At 38.6% G+C, this 25,515-nt stretch overlaps 1 protein-coding gene and 1 long non-coding RNA gene across 9 annotated transcripts in view; one reads left to right on the forward strand and one right to left on the reverse strand.

The window, feature by feature from the left end:
- LOC133607458 (unconventional myosin-XVIIIa-like) overlaps positions 1-25,515 on the forward strand; it is a 187,099-nt gene that overhangs the window by 45,125 nt on the left and 116,459 nt on the right. For 7 of the 8 annotated variants that reach the window (XM_061962093.1, XM_061962091.1, XM_061962088.1 and 4 more), the window contains 12 exons: positions 4,020-4,091; positions 8,706-8,762; positions 9,273-9,360; positions 9,459-9,565; positions 9,647-9,823; positions 14,102-14,312; positions 14,386-14,528; positions 15,571-15,671; positions 16,000-16,063; positions 17,969-18,113; positions 23,534-23,704; positions 24,412-24,502. In XM_061962093.1, the coding sequence (XP_061818077.1) occupies positions 4,020-4,091; positions 8,706-8,762; positions 9,273-9,360; positions 9,459-9,565; positions 9,647-9,823; positions 14,102-14,312; positions 14,386-14,528; positions 15,571-15,671; positions 16,000-16,063; positions 17,969-18,113; positions 23,534-23,704; positions 24,412-24,502 (1,427 nt within the window). The remainder of the gene's footprint in view (positions 1-4,019; positions 4,092-8,705; positions 8,763-9,272; positions 9,361-9,458; positions 9,566-9,646; positions 9,824-14,101; positions 14,313-14,385; positions 14,529-15,570; positions 15,672-15,999; positions 16,064-17,968; positions 18,114-23,533; positions 23,705-24,411; positions 24,503-25,515) is intronic. The other variant, XM_061962094.1, reaches the window with a different exon arrangement.
- Positions 9,339-25,515, reverse strand: part of LOC133607459 (uncharacterized) — a 19,125-nt gene continuing 2,948 nt past the window's right edge. The window contains exons 2-3 of the long non-coding RNA XR_009815416.1: positions 23,584-23,774; positions 9,339-9,587 (exon numbers count right to left, since the gene is read on the reverse strand). This is a non-coding gene — a long non-coding RNA (uncharacterized lncRNA). The remainder of the gene's footprint in view (positions 9,588-23,583; positions 23,775-25,515) is intronic.

Here is a 25,515-nt window from a genome sequence, read left to right on the forward strand (position 1 = left end):
TTTTCTTCATCTCTTTGCACACAGCACTGTGGTCAAGTGGTCCATAAAAACAACAACACACTTCTGGCCTTCATAATAACAAAATAAGGGTCTCAGAAAAATAGCTTACATATTTACTGTTGTTCTTATTTTGCACTTGAAGAAACAACAATGCCTTGATAAAATATGCAGTGATAGAATGTTGCAATACAAATGCACTTTCACTTGCAATTCCTTTCATTTCAAAATTGCACATGTAAGACTTGAATGTTGCCTACAGTTCAAGTTGAAACTGTTAAAGGGGATAGCCTTGACAACATTTGAAAATGGGAAAAAAAGTTGGTTCCATATAATAGTGAAGCAGACTGCATTCAGTCATTGTGTCATCCTTTTGTGCACTGCTGCGTGGTGCAAATATGTTGAGAATCCATTCACTTAACCTATAAAATTGCTGTGTTGATCTGTTTACACCCAGTCTGATGTAGATGCTAGTCAGTCACAGACAATTACCAAACCTGGGCTAGACACTGGAATTGGTCCACAGTCAACTCCAGCATCAGCTGAAGAGACCAACAGTAACACTGACATGGGCGGTTCAGACCCTCCAGGAGAGGAAAAGAAGTCCGGCGGTAAAAAGGTGGTGAAGATTGTGAGGAGAGTTGTTCGGCGTGTGGTTCCTGCTGGGACGGACCAGCAGAATCACCAAGCTGTGTCCGAGGCTGCTCAGGCTACCGCTGGGGCAAGCTCAGCCCCTAAAACCACCAAGTCTACCGGGGAGGACAAGGATGACATCTCCATGGGCTTGGCCAGCCTCATGGGCAGAGGAAGAACGAAGGAACACCGTCCTCGCACCCGCAACCAAGACCGCAAAGAAGATGTCAAAGAAGAGCTCAAACAGGAGGAGGAAAGAGGAGAACAGAACACGGTGGAAATAATGGAAGAGTCTACATCCACACCTGTACCCAAGAGTCCATCACCAAACTTTGCACCACCGAGTTCAAAGCCTCTCATACCATCGACTGGCTTTATCCCCTCACCCAAACCTGATCCTTTTGCCCCACCAGCCGGCTTTATCCCTGCCCCAAAACGGAATCTTTTGACTCCTCCACCTGGCTTCATACCTGCCAGGAAATCTAGTCCAGCTCCACCAAAACCAAATCAACTGGCAAGACCTGCAGGTTTTCTCCCTGTCCCAAAGACAGACCCTTTAGCACCTCCTGCAGGGTTTATCCCAAAGTCACGTTCAGTTGCTGTAAAGAAACCAGAGGTACAGAGTGAACCAAGCCGCATGTTTTCCGTGTAACCCCTGAGTGGAGCATGTTGAGTGATAATAACAGAGGTCATATTATTTGCTGAAGGGCTAGTTCCACTTTGAAGACCTGATAATTGCTCTCGTGTGTGAGTGTGTGTGTGTGTGTGACCTCAGCTTAACAAAAACATTTCCTCAAAAATGTGTTCATTATCTCAAACAAAAAAATGCTTTTGTATAATAAAAACCTTCTATAATGAATGTTCACTAAGTGAACAAAGCAGTTTATGATCAGTCCAGACCTCATCAGTGGGTAAAATGCTGCGTTCATGGCCCGGTCTATCCAGTAAGAGTTGCTATTAGGCACTGAGCTGTGACTCATTAGTGTCACTCTCTGCTCGCAGACCATTACAGTTGCGCCAGGAGAGCTGTGGATGATGTTATAGTCAAGGATATACACATCAAAATGAAAACCTTTGGTATTCTGTGTGTCTGTAGTAATAGCTATACCAATATATAGTATGTGATAATGAGGGGGGTGCTGCACATGATTAACTCCAAACTGAGATTATGGTAATACTGTACATCAGTGCACACCAGAGCAAACCTATAGATCCTAAGTTGTTCTTTTTAAGACTGTGGATCCCACACTTTTCACAATCACATACCCCGTCAGATATTTGACCTGAAGCCATGTACCCCCTACTCCTGCACTCCTAAAAAGGCTTAAACCACTGTCTGTAAGCAAACAATGAAACACATTTTGGGAAAAGACAGAAGAGCATGCCCTCCCTAATTTCCTCTTCATGAATGCATGCATATGCCTGGTAATAAGTTGATTTATCGAGCAGTAGTGCGTAGAGTTCACCGGCTCGTATGATACATATAAGTAACTGCACATATACGAGTCAGTGTATCCTGTCAAGAAACAAATCACAGTCTCGTAGCTCAGAAAATGCACTAATTAGTCACAGCACCATGTAAGAAGACCAGCCCCTATTTAGCACACACTTTTTACATGACATCTCCAAGATAATCACTCTTAAGGTACAATCTGATCATCAAATGTACGTATTTGTTTATGTAACACACAGAACCATGAACAACTTTGTGTCTGATCCTTTCTTTGTGTCTGCACTGTGCAGGCACTGTTCACATGGGGCGATTAAGTACACTGCATAACAATGAGTGCTCAGACGCCAATGTAATAACACTGTTTTAACTTTTATTCACATACTCTCACTTTGGGAACTCAGCATCTAAGGCAGGGTGGTTCAGCTAACTTTTTGGGGGGACCGCAGGAAAGCTAAGGACCGGGGGCCTGGACTTCTCTCTTCACTAGTTTTTGTATTCCTGACAACGAGTATCCTCTGCAGTGGACATTAGATTTTTGTTTATTCATTTTGTCAGTATTACTAAATTTAGAAAAAAAACAACTATTGTTTTTAGAACCTACTGCAATGGAACAGGGTTTCCACGGGTCATTAAAAAACATTAAAAGTCACTAAATGGATTTTGCGAAAATTAAAGCCTTAAATGGCATTAGAAAGCATTAAATACGATATCCGGACACATTAAAAAAAATTATAAAATTGTAATAGGCAACAAAAAAGACAACAAAACAAACCACCTGACCAAGTTTTTCCAATTGGGGGAATAACTGCACTTCAAGATGTTGAATATTTATTGAAGTGCAACTTTTGCTAACAAGTGCGGTTTATTTTGATGTTTTTTAACCTATTTAGGATAATTAAGTTATTCACCTTCCCGTTACAATAGTTAAAATACTACATTAATGAAACATGTTTATTGCGTTTGAAAGTTATTTGCATTATTTGTTATTATACATTGTTGCTGTTATGTTATAATTACATAGGTGCTTAATTAGCCACAGTTAATGTAAACTTTTGAACTATTCAACATTATTACCTATTGTCAAATGCTTACCATGTTGTCTTAACAGACAATTGTATTCTCTTCACAGTATATAACAATGATCTGTAGTAGGACAATGGCAAAAAAAAAAAAAAAAGAGCCTAAAAACAATTCTCAAAGTGCACTTTTGAACGGTTTCCTGAAAGGTTCCCTGTCCAGGAAAACGGATGAGATGGTCAACATTGCAACGTTTACCCTTGCAGAATACTCGAGTCCCAATGAGAACTATAGCTCTGTTGTTTTTGTTGCTGCTCCATGCAGCATTTTCATGTTATCACAAGATTTTTAAGTTCATTCAAGTTCTACCATTTTAAGTAATATACAGTACCAGACCACTAACAGAAATACTTTACCATTTCTTGGGCACTGGCACAGTAAAGTTCATAAAATATAAAAAGCTTAAACTAAATTCACAACTCATTGTTATCATTTCAGTCTGTTTTTGTGTTAAAGTTAAAGTTAAAATACCACTGATAGTCACACACACAGTAGGTGTGGTGAAATTACTCTCTGCATTTGACCCATCCCCTTGTTCCACCCCCTGGGGGGTGAGGGGAGCAGTGAGCAGCAGCGGTGGCCGCGCTCGGGAATCATATATGGTTTGTGTTCATATGAAGGAGACTTGTTTCCCGTCTGTGGCCACCAATGGTAAACCCTGTCCTGTTGCAACCCCCCATTCTACATCGAGTGAACAGGTGTGTGTGTGTGTGTCTGTGTCTGTGCCTGTGCCTGTGCCTGTGCGTGTGCGTGTGTGTGTGTTCATCTTCCCATACGTACCGCTTAGTGTTTCCTGCATTGAAAAGCACATTTCATGGATGCACTCCTTTGCATTGAATTGCTGGCCCTGCAATTGCAGGTTCCAGAGCTCATTCCCACTGAAGAAGATTACAAGCGTGTGAAAAGGATCTTCACCATTCCTGGCAATAACGTAAGGTCTTTCTCCCTGTGTTTGTTTGCGCTGCCTTGATTTTCTTTCTCTTGTCATACTTTGCAAACTTCCCCAGCTAGAAGGACACCAAACATAAAATGAGAGACTGGGCTTCTCCCCTGACAGGAAGGTTTCTAATTCCTGGGATCCATGACAAAGTGAAATTGGAGACAAAGTAGATATTTTTATTACCTTCTGAGAGAAAGCTTGGAGAAACATGTAGGCTTTTGTGCACTTCTTTGCGTTACCTGTTCATGAAATGCACTTTTTCAAAGAAACCACTGTATTGTTGATCTATTATAAATTAATGCACTAGATTTTCAGTGCATGTCCTCTATTTTGTGCTGTGTGCTACAACAAGTCCTGCTGTTTTCTTGAGTGGGTCACTTCGGTTTGTGCATTCCTAGGCCTGCGCAGGCAGTGATGCTCAAGCTGCAGGAAAATAGTCAGTTTTTCCTACTTTATTGGTAGTATTGTATTGCTTTGTTGCTATTCAATACGAGCAGGGGTGAAATACTTGGCCCGGACACTGGTTATTTCTGATCTCTGCTTCTCTGTGGGTGGTTGGATGTCGATATCCCGCTGTCTTCTTTGATGCTTGCGTGGCTAGCATGCGAGAGGCCACAAATCCTCTCAGGTACAACCTGCTTGACCGCAGCCCCTCCGTTTTCCCCTGGATGTTTGCCAGAGATTATGTTTTTTGTTCCCTCTTTCTATACGCTACTTTGTCTGTGCCTGCATGCTGCCTTTTGTCCCAACATGGCTCTTTATAAGTCATGCTGGGAGCCTGGAATATGGAATGCTGTGATGCTTTCTTACCTGAGTCTCTGAAAGACACATTTGAATTGTGTTGTATTTAGTTTGTCAGGAATGCTTTAATTACTAGCGTAACTGAACACTACTATGCATTTCATTAATATGGTTGGTATGGGTATACTGTATGTATCAGACTGAATAACATTGTTTTCTGTAAAAGCTTTTCATGTATTGACAATGTTGCATGCTGTGAATGTTATCCCCTCGTGGATTTTGGGGATATATCTATTGTCGTCTGTCCACTGCAGAGTTTTTGTGTGTCACAGTTGTACAAAACTCGAAACGAGTGAAGTTGGCACGTTGTGTAAATCGTAAATAGAAACAAAATACAATGATTTGCAAATCCTTTTCAACCTATATTCAATTGAATAGACTGCAAAGACAATATACTTAACGTTCAAACTGGAAAACGTTTTGCAAACCAAACTTTCCTCCAGAAGGTCTTATCTTTGTCTATGTGATGTCAGATGCAACAAAAGTTGAGCTGTTTGGCCACAATACCCAGCAATATGTTTTGAGGAGAAATGGTGAGGCCTTTAATCCCAGGAGCACCATGCCTACCATCAAGCATGGTGGTGGTAGTATTATGCTCTGGGCCTGTTTGACTGCCAATGGAACTGGTGCTTTACAGAGAGTAAATGGGACAATGAAAAAAAAGGATTACCTCCAAATTCTTCAAGACAACCTAAAATCATCAGCCCGGAGGTTGGGTCTTGGGCGCAGTTGGGTGTTCCAACAGGACAATGACACCAAACAACACATCAGAAGTGGTAAAGGAATGGCTAAATCAGGCTAGAATGAAGGTTTTAAGAATGGCCTTCCCAAAGTTCTGACTTAAACATGTGGACAATGCTGAAGAACCAAGTCCATGTCAGAAAACCAACACATTTAGCTGAACTGCACCAATTTCGTCAAGAAGAGTGGTCAAAAACTCAACCAGAAGCTGACCAGAAGCTTGTGGATGGCTACCAAAATTGCCTTATTGCAGTGAAACTTGCCTAGGGACATGTAACCAAATATTAACATTGTTGTATATATATTTTTGACCCAGCAGATTTGGTCATATTTTCAGTAGACCTATAATAAATTCATAAAAGAACCAAACGTCATGAATGTTTTTTGTGACAAGTATGTGCTCCAATCACTCTATCACAAAAAAATAAGAGTTGTAGAAATTATTGGAAACTCAAGACAGCCATGACTTTATGTTCTGTACAAGTGTTTGTAAACTTTTGACCATGACTGTATATGCGTTATACTATGGTACCTCAGTTTTCATTTCAAAAGATCAGACCAAATCGTACAAAAATCAAAGCAATTTTTCCCATAAGAAATAATACAAATCCAATTAACCCATTCCAGAATAAGGTTGTATTGTTTACATTTAAAGCAATACTAGTACCAAATCGGTACTTAAAAAATAATGCCGATGTTAAATGATGCCTGAACCGGCACTTGAAAAATGGAAAACACGCATTCCATATTCCTGTGGAATTTTGTGACATTAAAGTTGAACAGACTACTAAATATATGTTTTTAAACATTCATTTTTGTGTCAAAATATTTCTTCCCTGTTTTTCAATTAAATAGCAATAAAAATCAGATCTAAACAACATTTGTTGAAAGCTCGCCACAGCCGTGGGTACTCACTGTTGCAGGACGAGGAGACGATCTCGAATTCGCTAGTTAGCTAACCATCTAGCTGGCTTACTTGTTGTCTTCGAGCCACAACCTTGACAGCTGTCCACTTTGCTGCTAATCATATTTAGATAATGCAAACACTGTTAGTTCCGAACCATTTGTAGTTCTATATTATTTTCTAGTAGCCAGCGAGAAGGTATGTTTTTGACGTGACGATTTTAAACAGAGGTCACAATACCAAAAGTATATTACCCGAGGTGTAGAGTCACCAAGGTGGAAATGTTTTCAGAGCTCTTTGTGTGCATGTTATATCATTTTACATTAACATTTTCATTGATAAAACTAAATATAATATGGTACATTACATGGTACATAAATGTGTCCAAAAGACAACTGTTGGTAGGTGAGAATAAATCTAAAAGTAAAATATAGTGCACCCAATTTCAGGAAATGCTGTGTTGATTTGCGTTTGCATGGCAGCACTTAGTGCTGATATAAATCTACCTTTATATAAGGGTGCTCTCATCCCTTGTATAAAATGATAACTAAGTAGCACATTAACAAATAAATTACAGAATCCACAACAAATTGTCATAATTATTGCAGCAATACAGAAAATAGAGTGCAAAAAGCGACTTTTGTAGTATTGATGCTTATAATTCCTGAAGAAAATGGTTTTGCATCCACACACTGATCTATTCCATGCAGCGACAGAGTGAATCAACAGACCGTGCGTTTACCTGCCGTCAGTGACACGTAGATCAGAGTGTCATCTGTATAGTTGTGGTAGGACACATTAAAGCTGCATATTATCTAACTTAGTGGCAGCATGTACAAGTTGAACAATAGGGTTTCCAGAATCGAGCCCTGAGAAATCCCACAGGTCATAGCCATTTGGTTAGAGACACAGTTACCAATTTCAACAAAGTATGTCCTGTGATCAGGATAGGACTTGAACCAGTTAGGAGCAGAACCGGATATTCCGACCCAGTTTTCTAACCTCTGTATTAAGATAGTATGGTCAACTGTGTCAGAGGCAACACTCAGGTCCAGCAGAACTAAGACTGAGACTTTTCCTGCATCTCTGTTCAGGCGGATATCATTTGTCACCTTGATCAGAGCGGTTTTAGTACATGTGGTACGCTCCAAAGCCTGATTGGAAAGTGTCAAACACATTGTTAAACAGGAAAAAGTCACTAAGCTTGTGGTATACAAGTTTTTCCTGCACTTTTTATCCAAAAATGGCAGGTTTGATATGGGCCAATAGTTCTTCAGCAATTTCTTTGGTGTCAGTTTTTTCTTTCATATATGCATTTTTGCATGTATTTCTGGATCATTCCAGACGCACCATCGCAATACCATTGCCTCCCAGTGCGTACCATCGTCATGCTAAAATTACATTCTGTTGTCTAGATCACACTTCTACAGTATATCGCCCAGAAAAGGCGGTGTGTCCTGCTTATTCCACAACAGCACAGGCTGAACCGTTGGAGAATATGATGTCATGAATATGGGGGGAATATACTGCCTCCTTGGTGAAAGCCATGTAGTACACCCAGCATACTTTGTACCAGTTATCAGTTGTACACACAGCCTTAGTAGAGCACTGACAACAAGCCCACTAATAGTTTACACAATTTTAAAGTTTGCACACGCTGTTTAGCGTGTGGTATTTGGATCTTATTAGACCAGGCCCTATGTCCCAAACGCGTGGGGATTTTTGTTGGTACACTCGATTCTGCGGAATGATAAGTGGGCAAACACTAATTCTTTTCTACGCAAAATTTTTGGCAGTATGTTAACTTTCTGCGAAAATGTTTGTCTATTGCAAGTAGAGGATAGCTGGAGAGATACGTCGTTTACAACTGTGTATTTCGTGTTGAAATTTACTTTTTTTTTTCCTTGCCTTACTGTGTGCGACTAATCATAACAACTGGGACGATTAAGTCAAATCAGCAAATCTTGAAATACATTCATGTGTCAATAATTACTAGTGCACTGTTTCTGCATTTTAGTGTTTACACATCCCGAAGAGCTGACCTGTTGGTTGACTGACTTTCTTTCTTTCTTTCTTTCTTTTTTTCTCTCTCTCTCTCTCTCTCTCTCTCTCTCTCTCTCTCTCTCTCTCTCTCTCTCTCTCTCTCTCTCTCTCTCCAGCCCAAACCCCCAGAGGACCCTGTGACCATTCTACAAGTCGCACACTCAGCAGCAAAGGTTAGTGTTAGGATGTCTGTAATATGCTACAGCATCAATAAAAGAGCTGTTCTAAGGGGACACTGCTCATTTTGTTTTTGTGGCTGCTGTCTACTCATATTTTTCCAATAGTTTTTTTATTCTGTACAGCTCATGGATTCTGTGTAATCTGCTTATCAATGTATTTTTCTCTATAGTTTGTTGTGTACTGTACATGCTTTGAAGAAAAAAACACTTTCCATTTGAGACATATTTCGACTGAATATGTTTCATGGGATCTGAGGGTTCAAAGCATCCTTTGTGTGTCCTGAAAAGTGCTTTTAAAGAGATTTTTCACAGAAGCTTCATGTGTAATGGACAAGATGATGAAAACATTTCATACCAATCCCCAAGTACACCTACTGAGTGCTTTTAAAAGTTCACATTAAGGATGCGTGTGGAGCGTGATATTGGATTATTTGTCACTCGACAGTTTGTATCACATGTCTAATCACTTGTTTGTATCAATTCTGCTCTTCCTGGTTGATCCAGGAGCAGACGGAGGATCACATTGCAGCAGAGAGAACCTGGTACAACACTGAAAAAGTATGGCTTGTCCACAAGAATGGATTTTCCATGGGTTAGTCAAGTGTTTTTCTTATGAAACCTATTTCACAAATATAACTTCCATTCCAGTAAATAAAGCAATAAAGATACATTCCCATTGTTGTCATGCAGCAACTCTCCTGAAGACAGAAGCAGGCAGTCTGCCGGAGGGGAAGGTGAAAATCCGCCTGGAGAGTGATGGATCTTTATTGGACGTGGATGAAGATGATGTCGAGAAGGTAATAAATCATCACTTCAGCTCTGAAACACATCAGTCAGGAAGGACGGCAGGTGAAACATCATGTTACTTTGAACTTCAGGCAAACCCTCCGTTGTTTGAGCGAGTGGAGGACCTGGCCTCTCTTCAGTACTTAAACGAGTCCAGTGTGATGCACTCACTCCGGCAGCGCTATGGCGGTAACCTGGTGCACACTCACGCCGGGACCAACATGGTGGTCATTAACCCCATTAGTGCCCCTTCCATGTACTCTGAGAAGGTAAGCATTGCCAGTGTTCATCAGGGTTTCCCAAAGTTCAAGACTGAATATGAGTCTCTAGTCACATTTTATTTGGTTGCTGATTGAAAGTATGTAAGTTGTATTACTGATTGTTAACCAGGCACACCGTTTATTGGCTTTTTGATTTTTTTGGGGTCCTGGGGAGCATATTTAATTTGAGCCCAAACAGTTTAGGTTGGACCCTGCACAATATGGACGAACATTTTGGGACACCTTAAGGGGTCCTAATTAAAATGTTTTTTGTACATTTAAAACCGTTCCTTGTGGTCTGCATTACATGTACTGTAGGGAAGGGATTAATATGGCCAAATTCCTGGATAGCTCTCGTGTGAGAGGAAGGTGGGGGGTTAATCATTTTGCAATGCAGTCTGCTGAAAAAGGTTGGAAAGCGCCACTCTACATAGCAACTGACGCTGTGGTCAAAGTTGGAATTGCCACAAAACACATTGTCAGAAAGTCAACACTCTACTGACGTCTGGCAGCTAAAGTGGATAGTGCACCCCCACAATTCGTCACGTTTCATGTGTCAGGTATACCGTGACAAACGGGGTCATATGAATCCCCTTTATACTGTAAGTAGTGGTGGTGCTATGGTCAACATTTTGCATACATTTTGTTTTACAGACCATCTTCAAGCCACTTTTTGATTGTCTCTTCAGAAAGTGTCGTTTTATGTGCAGTCTTATTTACATGCCAAAGCCCTTCTTTGGACTAAGCCTCCTTCGACTGCGTCACCACCCCGTCAGCCATGTTGTAGATTTTAGCACTTCCATACTGCGCCTACTGACGGATATAAGTTAGAACTATACACTACATTTTATTAGAAATGGCAACTGCGTAGGATTTTAGCATGCATGTGCATGTATGAGCCAGTCTTCCCCACAACAAGAGGATAGAGAAAAAGAAGGACATTTTTGACTGCAACTTTGGACTACAACCAAATAAATGGCGGACTCGCTCAAAGCTCTTCGGATACACCTCTTTCATATATGGAGATGACCGCTGACGTAACTAAGGCGAAGTATGTCCCTAAAGTCTCCAATTCAAAAGGGATCGTTTGTAGCAAATTTGGAAGAAGGCAAGATTGTTTTATAAATATCTGAGCCATGGTTTGATTTTAAAATTTTCGAAAGGGACAAGCGGTAGAAAATGGATGGATGGATGGGCACTTATGGGGTTATCAAATACACAAAAAAAGGTACCAACAGGTAGGAAAATGTGTTTTTGCATAATACATTATGTTAAAATGTGTATTTGGCTCCCTCTCATCAGTAGGTTATCCAATATCATTGTCAAATTGAAAATAACACTACAGTAATGTGTCGAAGACCGGGGAATTACCAGCACCCTCTTGAAACAGGCTAGCTGCTAAATATATGAGAAGCCAGGCATGTGCAAAGACATTCTAAGGGGCAGGTGTTCAGTGAAGTGAATTATATTTATATTTATATAGCGCTTTACAAAGACACATTATCTAAGTTACATTTAAAGCAGTGTGGGTGGCGCTGGGAGCAGGTGGGTAACGCGTGTTGCCCAAGGATACAACAGCAGTAACGGCGGAAGCGGGGATGGAATCTGGAACACACAAGTTGCTGGCACGGCCGCTCTACCAACCGAGCCACGCCACCCCGACACGCCCCACCCCTTACCCTTTAGGGTAAAGGGGGATATCAGGGTGCTTGTGAACCCTGGAAAACAGTTTGGGGAGGAGTTTTCTCAAGAACTCAAAGCTCGAAGCACACAAATGATGGATCTGTCTTACATTTGGTGCTCATTAACAAGCTCTAGGACCATATATTGCTGTTATACAACATCAGTAATAGAGTACCAGTCATTAGTTGGCATATGTGCTTAGATCAGTAATGTCACTCCATTTGACACTTGGCATAGTACTGAGCGATATAAGGATTGCATTCAGCCGTGGGCCATGAAACCTATACAATGAAGCTTCAGGCACAGTGTTTTGTACTTGATTTAATACTAGAAAGGCTTTGGTTATGTGCCCTTATTGATTCATCAGAGTGTGGGTGGCTTTTATGTTTTTTTTATGTTTTCAGCAGTCGGTGACCTTCAGTTTCAGCTTTGCAATAATACCACTCACTCAGCCAGGTTGTAAAAAATCGAAAAATAGGAGAGTTTTTAACAAACTGACTTGCTCAAATTCTTTACGACAATTATTTTTAAATGCATGCTTTCCTCACAGACCTGCATTTTATAAATTGACTTAATTAAATAATTAAAAGCTATGTATGTAAACATTATTGTAGCAAATGTGTTTCTCAATCTGTGTGCGCGTAATCAGATCTGTGGGAAAAAAAACATCTTTCTGGCCGTGTTCCGATTTGTGTGTCTGTGTTTAGCGTCTGTAGTCAACTCTGTGTGAAGCAATCAAGACAATCGAGGGATCCTGCATAAGCAAATCGTTTTGCTTATTTCCATAGTTATGGTTTAGCTATCAACTAGGGATGTAAGGATAAACTGTATTAATATTAACCGCAGTAAAACTCCCAACAGTCAGTGTTACTGTTTTAAATTAAAATGATTGAAAAACTGTGATTGATAACTGCACTTTGATGAACTCATGGACTGACTGCTCGCTAGCTTAAATGTTAACATTAAAACAAAATAACTGAACGTCTCTTCCCATTAAGAAATGGCAAACCCTAATTTAAACTTATATAAACACATTGCTGTCTGAGCAACTAAGCTATTTAAATGTGTACATTGAACCTACAAGCTGGGCTGTCTTAGAACAGATTAATTGTTTTATAGTCAGAGGAATACAAGACAAAGGTGTTTTTACGAAGGTGCTCAAGGACTGCTGAACACAGTTGGACGACACAACGACTGCCAGAAATAATAAGTATTAATAATAAAACATACGAATGTTATGCACTTTTTATTTAAATACATCTTACCAAAGTGCTACAGTACATACCAATATTTAAAACAATAGAAGCTTAGCTCTTGAAACATAATATAATAATACTAAAACACTATCAGTGAAGCATAAGAAACCAAAACATGCAAAATAGTGGTTTTTCTAACAATGTGTATATTTGTTAAAATAATAACTTGGTCAAAAGAGTTCAGTGTGTGCTTTTGTACTTTTTGAAGGGGAACTGCACTGTTTTTGGAATTTTGCCTATCTTTCACAATCATTATAAAAGACATGATGACAGATGGAGTTGTTAATGCATTCTAAATATTAATTAAAGGTAAATAAAAGTCTGCTTACAGCCGAGCCAAAGGGAGGTCTTTTATTCCTCTCATAAAATCCGATAAATAACCATTCAAAAAGTACCAACAATACTCAATTTACATTTTGTGACTTGAATATTAACCAAGTATTAGTGATGTTGTTATTTAAAGCGCTAACGCAGACAAACTATTTATAACCTATTTATAGCAACTTGACTACTACTGTGTGTGCCTAAATTTACATCATCGCGTGGTCTGCTGTTTCCTTGCTTTCCTGCCCCTTGGAAGTTTATTGTAGATCATAAATCATGCATCTCATCTGGAAAGTAGATGGCTGAGGATATAATCCAAAATATTGTGACACTTTGACAGCTATTTAGGACCTGAAACTGGCGAGAACGATACAAAAAGAGCTTGGTCCCCACCCTGTTTTTTTGCGAGGATTATGAGAAATTCTTAATCTAAATGGGAATATATGAACATCCCAGCAGTCAGCATCCTAATTAGAGCAGACATTGTACAGTAAGTGATGTTTGATTATGTTTGTTGGTTCTCGTAAAGTGTGCAGTGAGCAGAAATCAGTGACGCAAACGTCGTGATGCGTTTTTGAAAATAATGCGCTGCATGTGCTTATAATGATCAAAATACGAAAATATGAAATGTTCTTATAAATGTGCCCGTTACTACATTACATATATACTTACATCATGTATATAAAACCCTAATGGAGGTGTTTGGATGTTTTTTACGGGCTTTATAGACAGAATTGAAAGGCTCCCATAGGCTCCATTGTAAGCAAACGTTTGATAGCATGTATTCACTAGTTCGAATGCATTAAAAAAACAAAAAACATCCATTGTCATGTCTTTCATAATGGTTGCGAACGATAGGAAAAATTCCCCCAAAAAAGGGGAGTTCCCGTTTAAGCACATTTAACAATACCGCGATAATAATGATAACCGTGATCATGTTGGTCACGATAACCATGATATGGCATTTTCATATTGTTACAGCCCTACTATCGATAGAGCCTTTACTTCTATGTCTTTGTCACAGGTGATGCAAATGTTTAAAGGCTGCAGAAGAGAGGACACTGCCCCCCATATTTACAGCATGGCTCAGTCTGCTTATCGGAACCTCCTGACCACTCGCCAGGACCAGTCCATTGTCTTACTGGGCAAGAGTGGCAGTGGCAAGACTACAAACTGCCAACACATCATCCAGTACCTTGTCACCATTGCTGGCAGCACCAACAAAACCTTTTCAAGTAAGCTGGAAGGGAACCAGACTCCAAATGAAACGTGCCACATTGTTCGTGACCTCACTCTTATTGTCCGCAGTGGAGAAGTGGCAGGCGGTGTACACTGTTTTAGAGGCGTTTGGGAACGCTTCGACCTCTTTGAATGATAATGCTAGTCGCTTCTCGCATATTGTTTCTTTGGATTTTGACCAGTCAGGCCTGGTGACCTCAGCTTCTATTCAGGTATTTGTTTATATTTATTTCACAATTCAGTCTCACTAAGTAGACGAAATACCATAAAAATTATAAACATTTGGCTGACGATAGAGATTTTAATACTTTGTCATATCGTAATAATGCATGTTGACGACACATTTTAGCTGCGTCCCGTAAATTTGACGACGACAAGCGAACAATGCAATGAAGCGTCTTCACTAGTGGTTAATGTATTCGCTTCCATGGCAGAAAATAACCTGTGTTTCTTCCAAGTGTCATTAACACTGGAGGACTAGAGGACAAGAACTAGCTAAACATGCTACACTACACACCAAAACTAGAGCTCTTAAATGTAAACAGGTGTTGGGCTGATACAAATATCAACAGTAACGATACCAAGTTTAGTGTCAGTATGTGGTCGATACTTCAGTCATTAGATCGATATTTTTTAGTATGACAAAATCCTTTTTGTCATTGTTTACAAAATCAGAAAAAAAAAAACAATAGTAGTTTTTGTTATTGGAACTAATGACTTTACTATATATTTTATGTTATAAAAATTAATAATTTAAATATTAATATATATTGTTACTACGCCATCCTATGTTTTTGTCAGATTACAGTTAAATATTTTTTATAATTTAATGAAATTGAAAGTCATGAAGTACGAACAAATTTGTACTATCACCCACAGCTAATGTAAAGTACTGAAACAAAAGAAGAATAAGAGATTTCTTACATTTTAACAGAAGTGTAAATAGAACCATGTTACAACAGAAAGTAACCAGCTATTAACAGTAAATTAACAAGAAGATTAATAATAGTTTTGAGAAAATAATACAACTGGAAATGACGCAATATGTTACTGCATATGTCAGCAGCCAAATTAGGAGCCTTTGTAACCTGTTTTGAAATAGTCCCATTATCATTTATATGCTAAAAAATATATTGCGATACATATAGTTATCACAAGAGGCTGCATTATATATCGCAATATAGATTTTAGGCTATATATATCCCTAAATGTCACTGTGATTTTTGTAATGCTACATGTGCTGTGGCCTTGCAGACAATGTTTCTGGAGAAGATGAGAGTGACAAAAAGACCAGAGGGCGAGTCCACTTTTCATGTGTTTTACTACCTAATGGCTGGAGCCGACAGCACTCTCAGGTTTGGATAACTACTGACAGAACACTTGAATGCACAGTGCACCTCAAGTCTTTCCATCATGTTGATATACAGTACACTCACTGGCCACAGCATTAGGTGATGACAAGATAATACAAGATCTGTATCTAAAAGTCTGCCTTTGCTAAAATGTTAATGCTGTTGTTGACACTGATATTTATACATAACTTTCCTACATTTTGATTCCTTGTGAATTATCTTTACAAAAGACACATTTTTTGATGATGATTAGATGTTGAACTGGCTGGTGAGTGTATTCCATTAATGTGAAAAAAGCTAACATCTTTGTTGTTTTGTATTTCTTCATTAGAACTGAGCTACACCTCAACCACTTTGCTGAAAACAATGCATTCAAGATCATGCCTCTAACTAAGGTAAATATTGGGCTACTTTACACACCTTCAGTACCTGAAATATATTTTACCAGTAATATGCATGCTGCTTGGTATGTATAGTTTAATAGTTTCTGACATGTTTAGCAATTTGCAATGGTTGCATTTGCAACATGTCTGAATAGGAGTAGGAAGAAGCCAAGTTTATTTAATCCTACCTCTCCTCCATGTCTATTACTTATCATTCACACTATAATCTTTACATGTTGGCAGTTGCGATATTTCAATTGCTTACGTTATGTACAGGGTTAAGTAAAAGGAGGGGATACATAGTAGGTCTTGTTACGATATTAGCAACAAGCAAGTATTGGATCATATTGGCTTGCATCTAAAATCTGTGATACAAACGCCGATACAAGCAGCAATTTAACATCTAAATGTCCTCCAATACTGTAAGTACACATGGTTGGTCTTTTGTTGTATTTTAGTTAAGTAATTCACTAAAAATAAACATGGTAGGCTACAGGCTACTAGGAGTTGGCAACTACACAACAGCTAAGCACACAATAGCACAGAAGCTAGACTTGTAATAAGTAGGGATGTAAAAAAAAAATTTGTTTTTCAGATTAATCGCAATACTTATTTGTAACAATTCTTAATCGATTCAAAATATTATTTTTTAATATATATATATATATATATATATATATATATATATATATATATATATATATATATATATATATATATATATATATATTTTATCTGTCCTGTCCAGCCACTCAGGCAAATCATATTGATGGAGATGCCCACATTTGCTATACAGATATACTTTAGAAAATAAATGTGTTGGATACTTCTCTTGTTGCCTTATTTGTATTTGACTTTATTAAATGTTTAAATATTATTAAACAAAAGCACTTTTCTTTTAAGTAATATCGACATTGATCAGAGCTATTTATTTGATGAAGGAATGTAGTTAATCATAGAACTGGCATCTAATGTTATTAAAAAAGTATAGAGTTGAATCGAAAATCGTTTTAAATCGAGAATCGAATTTGATGCGAATCGTTACCCCCTAGAATCGAATCGAATCGAATCGTATCATGTGGTACCCAAAGATTTACAGCCCTAGTAATAAGTGTCCTTAATTGAACAATATTACAGTCTAAAACACATTTGCCATTATAAACAAATATAAAATGGTATAGTTGCATATTACTGAGAGATACAAAGTCTCCAAGGCAAAAGCGTATTAGAAAGTATCCAGTAACAAATGTGTCTGCATCATTCACCTTCCTGCCTCATGAGCTTAACTTAATGAATTATTGTGGCCACTACGGTTCGACAAAATACAATTACCACTGCACTTCAAATAAAAGACAGCATAAGTCCATTCCAGACATTTAATAATTGAGAGGTTAGTGTTTTTCATACATATCATTGTTCTCAGAGTTGTTTAAAAAGATCAAGCCTTTTATAACATGCACTACAAAATATTTAAACATGTATGATTTGTACTGATATTGGTGTCGACCATTACCCAAGGTGCCAAAATCGGTATCGGAAGTGCAAAAATTGTATTGGGACATCTGTTATAAATATGTTAAAAATATTCATAAAATAGAGTAACCAAATAATTGGATACATTGTTGATTAAATAGAAGATTTTAAAAGTGGTCAACAATAAATCAACATCTTTGTGGATACATTTTTAAATATTACAGTGAAAAGTTTGACTTAATCACACAATTTGTAAGTAATTTGTGGATATAGATTAAACAATAACTTCTTGATAATGATTTATTAATTAAATAACATCATCTTTGTTATTATTGATTGTTATTAACTTCACATATACACACTATATTATTTAACTATTTGTTTATATTGATGACTCATCTTTAAAAAATGATGCATATCTGTCAATTACATTATGTCCATCAGGTGGAGGATAAGCAGCGGGCCTCCCAGCAGTTTTCCAAACTGCAAGCCGCCATGAAAGTTTTGGGGATCAGCAATGATGAACAGAGAGCTTTTTGGCTGGTCCTGTCGGCCTGCTACCATTTAGGAGCTGCAGGGGCTACGAAAGGTACATTTTCTTGAAGTCGGACGTGATTTCATAGCTTTTTATTAGTACAAACCAGACCACATAATTTGATAATTATAAAAAAAGTTTGTTGCCCAGTTAGTCAGATCTTTGCCAAAGCATAAATACAGTTTTATAAATATTTGCAGTTTTTCCAGCATTATAAGCTACAGTAATAATAATAATATAAATAATAATGGATTAGATTTATATAGCGCTTTTCTAGACACTCAAAGCGCTTCACAGAGAAGTGAGAACCCATCATTCATTCACACCTGGTGGTGGTAAGCTACTTTCAGCCACAGCTGCCCTGGGGTAGACTGACGAAAGCAGCTGCCAGTTTGTGCCTACGGCCCCTCCGACCACCACCTATCATTCATCATTCATTCACCAGTGTGAGTGGCGCACTGCCCAAGGACACAACGGCAGCGATTTGGATGTCAAGAGGCGGGGAGTGAACCTGCAACCCTCAGGTTTCTGACACGGCCACTCTACCCACTACGCCATGCCGCCCCAGTGTCTAACTTCTAATCTTGTTAAATAAATGCATGTCAGGGGAAGCACTCAGGTTTAGGGGTCTACTTTTGAAGCCACTTATAAAAAAATATAATATAATTATCTTTTTGCTTTAAAGTAATATAAGTGAATCTCAATGAACACTTGTTTTATTTAGATTGCTTAGCTGCGAGTCATGATTAAAAAAGTTGTTTAAAATATGTTCTGTTATTATTGAAGTTTGAAAAGCAATTGTTTTTTTAAAATAAGGATTACATTTGGTGTTGAATCTTTGGTGAAACAAGTCTTGTTCTGATAAAACCACAGTACCCGTTAATACAGTATATATGATAGTCACAGGAAAACAATATACTTTCTAAAGATAAGAGCTGATTTTTTTATTTAGTATTTTGTTCTTTTATGAGAAAAGTAATGTATTTCATATAAACTTTCCCCCCAAATTCTTTAGATAAATATAAATAATGATCATCTGTTTTTAATGGTAGATCTGCTATTCAGCTTTGTAGCACAGGGGGGCAGCAATGATCTCTAATCTGTTAAAACTAAGTCAAGGGAGAATGATCAAATGAACTATAAATGAAGTAATAGTCATTACTGCAGTGCTTAGTTTTTGTTTAGCAATATTTAGTATTTCTGCCAAGTTAGATTACTCCACCTTGATATTTACCCACATTAAAAATAATTGGGGCAGAAAACACTCATCAAAGCAAATATGGAATATTTAGAATTTACAGATATGTCTTTTCATGTCTGTACGACCCTCCTGCTTATTACCGGCCCTGCAGGGGATCTGCTGGCTGGATGAAAAACTACTACCGCCACTGCTGTGCACTGTGGGAATTCTTCCAGTGTGTCTCATAAGTCTTAGAAGATACCAATTCAGAGCCCATTAAAACTGATGTTTGCACAGATATCTGCATCACTTTTCTAGTCTCCCTCTTAAAGGGAACCCTCAATGCCAACACATATTTACCTCATGTAATTGTACTAGGAGTTTATTTTGGACATTTTAAAAACAAAGTAAAGTAATATGATAAAAGACACTATTACTAAATTACAGTTTATACTGATTTTTAAATGTGATATCCCAGTTTTTTTTGTGATTTTATCTACACTTCTTAAACATTATTAAGCACTTATTTCTTAATGTTGTTTAAAGCTAGGAATGACACGAGATAGAGCCCTCGAGTTCAGTTCAAAACTTGGGAGACAAACATTTTTGCAGTAAATTCCTAATAACACTAGAGTGCTCCTGTTGTATAGAGGAACTTTGACCACTGTTAACACATCGGCAGATCCTTGCATTGACATTTTAACCTTGCTAGCAGACATAGAATACGGAGGTCCAAACTTGTGATTTACATTACTAAGGCGTTCACATTTAAATCATCTCCTTTTTGGCAGTTACACACATTTGTGTTGCTGTAGCTTCTTTACTTCAGATGCAGTCAGTAGTCATGTATTTAACTTCTTTAGTTATACTAGAGGTATTCCTCAAGGTTCCATTTTAGGTCCTCTCTTCTTCATCCTTTGGGCTATTGGGCCTGTGAGTTCAGTTTAAAAAACTTATGAGAGACTCACATTTAGCAGCAAATTTTTAAAGCCCCCTGCGCTGTCTTGGAGAGGATCTTCGACTAACTTTTTTGCAGAAGGTCCTCAAAGTGGTCCTGTAACTTTAATAAAATAAATAGAAAAAAAATCCAAGTGTCTACTGTAGAGGAAGTTGGTTCTCCGAAATATACAAAAAAAACTGTAAAGTTGAGAAGTCCGCCCCCGGTCCTTAGCTTTCTGGAAATGTGGCCCCTAAAAACAATTAAATTGAATATTCCTGGTCTACAGTATACAGTGCTACCTCGATTTTTGTTAGTAATCTGTTCCAAAAGGTCAGATGCAGGCGAATACATAATAATTATAGTTTTATATGCAAATACAATGTGAAAAACATATAAATGGATTAAGGAACATTTAACATCACTTTAACCTTTATTGAAGACTCTTGTTAGCGAATTTAGCAAGGAGGACGGGTAAGGAAGAGCCACATGGACGCCAACTTTGTACTTTGCTAAGAGTGTTTCTTACCTTCTTTATCAAAGTGCTAGCACTCGGGATATATCCGAGACAACGACTGTGTGCTCACACGGCTTTATTGACATCCACTGATACAATTACATGGATGCTTTAGATGGCGTTTTACGGCACAACACGTCACACTGTCACACTGTCTTGACTCCACAACCCCACAGCAAGAAATACTACAACGCACAACCGAGACTGAGTCACCAACATGTGACTAGTTCAATTGGGCACTTGCTTAAGCGGAGTGATGCGCGGGCAGATGGACTAGTTTGGTACACATAATTTTTGGTACCTACGATAACAGACGGCACACATGAAGCTGGGCAAACTTTTGGCACAAATTTTGGTTGAAAACCGAATCATACGAAAAGTGGGGTGGACAAAAACTGATGTTTTAGTTTAGTCAGGAACGCTTTACCAGCTAGGAAAACCACATTGAAATGCCAATTTAACGCAGGGTAGGAGATACACGTAGTACATGTATTTGTCTTTATTGGTTTTCAGTATAATGATTAGCTATCTTTCGATCGATCTATCTACAGTCGTAGCTAAATTTACGAGCTTAATTGTTTCTGTGACGAAGCTCTTAAAGGGGAACTGCATTTTTTTTTTTAAATGCTGCCTATCGTTCACAATCATAACGAGCAAGCACACACATGTCTTTAGTTTTTTTATTTTAAAGATGATAAAAAAAACGCTTGGAAGATGTGGCTAACGGTAGTCACACTTGTAGCGTTCAAAGTCCTCTGAAACAACTTCAAAACCCTCCAACGTTCTATACACACACTGCAAGTCTGTATATAACTTAGTAACAGACACGTTATGTACAAAGTTTAATGTATTTTGGTCATTTTAAGCATTGCCGGAACTAATTTCCTCAGCGCATTTATTTCCGTTTCCATAGCAGCGCACTTCCGGCAACAAATGTGTGTTCATACTTCCGGAAACAAACGGCAGTGTGTTCTAATCATGGCAGACTTGGTAATAGACAATGATGACTATTTTTGGACACATGAGGATTAACAACCTTATCTTTTTTAAACTGATTGTACATAGGATGAACTGCTGCTTATAGAAGTGACCATGAAGAGAGAGTAAAATATTGGAACAGACGTAAGCCGAGAGAGGGAGGTTGGCGTGACTTTGATGCTGTAAATTTGTGGCACTAGAAGCCAAGCTACGCCAACATGAATGGATTGCTTACCCAAAATCAACTGTAAAAAATGTCTCCGGTCAGCTGGACCAAATGCACAACCGTCCATCAAGTGAGTCACTATAATATTGATCATGATACACGCAGCACATAATGCTTGTTATTACAACTACATATACTCTCAAGCTAGCTGTGTACAAACAAAACATGAAATGTGGGCTAATAATTTACAGATACTCTAATATGTAGTTCATGTTTTTCAGTCAGTACAGGTTGGTGTCCTATCGTATTGTGTTGTGTGTTAAAAACACAACCTCACACAGGATTCGGGTGCTGACGTAGAAACTAGCTTATCTCTCACCGTAGCTAGCTCACAGCTAATACCGTAGCACGCCGATGTGTTAGTACGCTACAAAAACAGTTACTCTGTCTTTGCTCTTACAATAACAATATCGCTCCACTTGGTTATTATACAGGTTACTGGAATGTAAATTAAGTATTTAAATGCACTTTTAAAGGGATTTAGAGGTAGAATGAATTGCTCCCATTAGCTGCATTGCAAGGCAACGAGAACGAGACGATTTTTACATGTTAGGAAGGCAAAAAAAACATGACAATACTTATAAGTATTGTCAGCGATTGGCAAAATTCCTAAAAAAAAAGTGCAGTTCCCCTTTATCTTAAAACACTTGTATTTCAAATCAACATCTAATCAATTTTATTTGTGCTTGGTCTTTCCCAAAACGGCACACATTTAACATTTAACATGCCTTTTAAAAGGAAAAACAACATTTAAGAAAATAAAAATTGTATAAAAATAACACAATATAATGTACTACTAATAATTTACCTTGGAGAGTGGACTTCTATTGTATCTCATTCCAGCTGCTTTTCCATATTTTCATGGATATATGTTAGCCGTTTACATATTATTGTAACAACTTTGGTTGGTGTTAGATTCATTCTGCTTCAGTATGCTGCAGACTAGGAGTGATACACTCAAATTGCTTTGCAAAGTTGACGGTGCACTTGGGTCATTTTTTTGAAGATTTTTTTCTTTAATTCAATCAATGTCATCTTCTTAGCACTGTCCTTCACACTCTTTCTCCTTTCCAAAGGTTGGAAAAACAAAGTTTTGTCTATCTCTAGATATAAGCTAATGCTGTGTAAGAACAGATTGTTTTGGACGGATATTATGGGGTTCACTATGACATTTGCTCCACCAACTAATAGCGGGGATCCTTATAACTCCCATTTTTGTCGAGAGACAGCTTTTATCTCAAAACACATTCTTAAATTGAGGGACCACTGTATCTATCTATGCAACTATCTACAGTATTGCAATGCAGCATTGACACACCAAAGGTCTGATATGCCTAGAAATAAATAAAAGATCACATTTATAAATGTAAAGGTGGCTTACATTATATGAGGTCATTTTTTTCTGAACACTTGGGGTTCCCTTTATAGAATCGTCACATCTAGTGTAAAGTATCTATTAGCGTTTTGTGCATTTCAAAGCATGTTCTCCCCAGCTGTGTCAACCTCTTCGTCTGCAGACATTAGAGACATTATCTGTAGTGTCAGAGACCGAATTATCACAAAAGCACAAGGCCAGCAATGTGCAAACGGGTTGTTGGCAGAAGGGCTAATGAAGGTCTTCATGCATGCTTCTCAGCTGGCAGGAAACAATTTGCACGTCATGAGTGGGCCCAGAAGGCTGCCTACCTGCTGGGCTGCACCCTGGAGGAGCTCTCCTCTTCCATCTTCAAGCACGAGGCCAAGGGCACCCTGCCCAGAGCCAGCAGCATTCGCCAGGCTTCAGACGAAAATGGCACAGCAGTCACAGGTACCCCCGCCATCCTCTTATTGTCGCACTCATTCTCTATTCCACACCAGAACACGCCTCCGTTCGTTACCTGGGGGAAATTGCATAGTGGCGTAGCAAGTATTGCTTATCTTCGTAATGAATACCGCAGCTTAACAATGTGTATTGACAGATAAGTACACACTCTTATGTGGGGACAGACAATTTTGGATCCTCTCTTCCTTCATTGTCCTTGAAATCATAATTGCCTCACATTGATTTTCCACATGTGTACATCCCCTGACCACCATGACAGTGGAACTTTGACGGAGACAAGAATACAAGGCAGGTCGGAATTGACCTCCGCTTCACCATCCCATTTTAGTATTACCTCACAGTCTTAAATGCTTTACCACACTTGCAAATATCCCCTGGGTATCATAAAACTAACCATTTTATGAGATAGTGGAGCCAGTTAGAAGAACTTAACAGGTGGCAATTGCTACTTTGCACTGACATGAGCACACAGTCTTTGCTTCAACCAAATCAGGAGCCTAAATGACGCCGCTTCACCGAGATAATTTCAAAAACAATTTGAATACTCAAGTATGATGCTATTATACATCCATTTCCATGCAAATGTAGCAACCGTATCCAGCATCTACTGCTGAAAATGTTTTTCCTTCTCATGATTCAGCTCATTGGATCATGTTGATTGATGATATGTTGTTCTGGTGGCTGCTTTTCAGGATCCAAAACTTCGGCCATGGAGTGTTTGGAAGCCATGGCGTCTGGGTTGTACTCCGAACTCTTCTCTATCCTCATTTGCTTAATAAACAGGTTAGTATTTAATCTCTGGTTATGTCGTACTTAAAAATATGTGAAGCTATTGACTCTGCAGTATGATGCAGTTTTCGATGAAAGTTTTCGCTAAAAGTTTGCCCTGTTTTTTGAATACCATCTTGGTTATTGTACGGCTTAACATTGCACCTAAACAATTAGTCTGTTTCACCCTGCCGATTCATGTGCCTAGACAAAGAAACAGTGACTCAGTCTTGTTTATATTGCTGGAAGTGCTTCCTGTTTCCTAGCATGCCCTGCAGCACTTGTGTAAATAGTTGTTGAAGTTATATGTAATTGTTAGCACTCGCTGTTTATTACCTTTCCCTGTAGTAGTAGTTGTGTCAACGACAGCAGTGTTTCTTAACCAGAGGGCTGCCAGCGCCTCCTTGAGTGCCGCCAAAAATTATCTGTTTCTAAACTGTGGTCTGTATGGGCCGCAGTGGTACTTAGTTGCAATGCACTCTTCCATCACTTGGGACAATAATGACAATATCAAACGTCATGACTAAAGAGAGTAGGGCCCACTAAACAACAGACGCCATTTTTGCTGCCAAGGACGTGTGCGGCTGTGTCCCGAAGCATGCAATTGCTGTCGTTTTGACGTTGGATGTAAAATAATACGTCTACATATAGTTCTAAACAATCAACTATGATTGGTTGATGGAGATAACAGACCAAGCAAATCATCAATTCTGTGCCTACATTTCACCAACCACAGAAGACACTACACAATTTAAACCAACCAGAAACAACGTACGGTGTCTCTCTTTCACACACCTCAACGCAGTGTTGCCAACTTGGCGGTCTGTCTCGCTAAATCTAGTGACTTTCTTTCTCCAAAGCAACTAGTGACAAATCTAGCAACTTTTATGACAGCCACTACTGTCCTTACTGAGGAGATGGCAACACTGGGAGATCAAGAGAGATCAGAAAGGATTGAGGACATCGAGAACGCAGATGTAGAAGAGATACAATTTGAGAACATGGATGCAGAGGATGAGACAGACGAG

The sequence above is a fragment of the Nerophis lumbriciformis genome, linkage group LG09 (assembly GCF_033978685.3).
Source record: "Nerophis lumbriciformis linkage group LG09, RoL_Nlum_v2.1, whole genome shotgun sequence".
NCBI classification, from domain to species: domain Eukaryota; kingdom Metazoa; phylum Chordata; class Actinopteri; order Syngnathiformes; family Syngnathidae; genus Nerophis; species Nerophis lumbriciformis.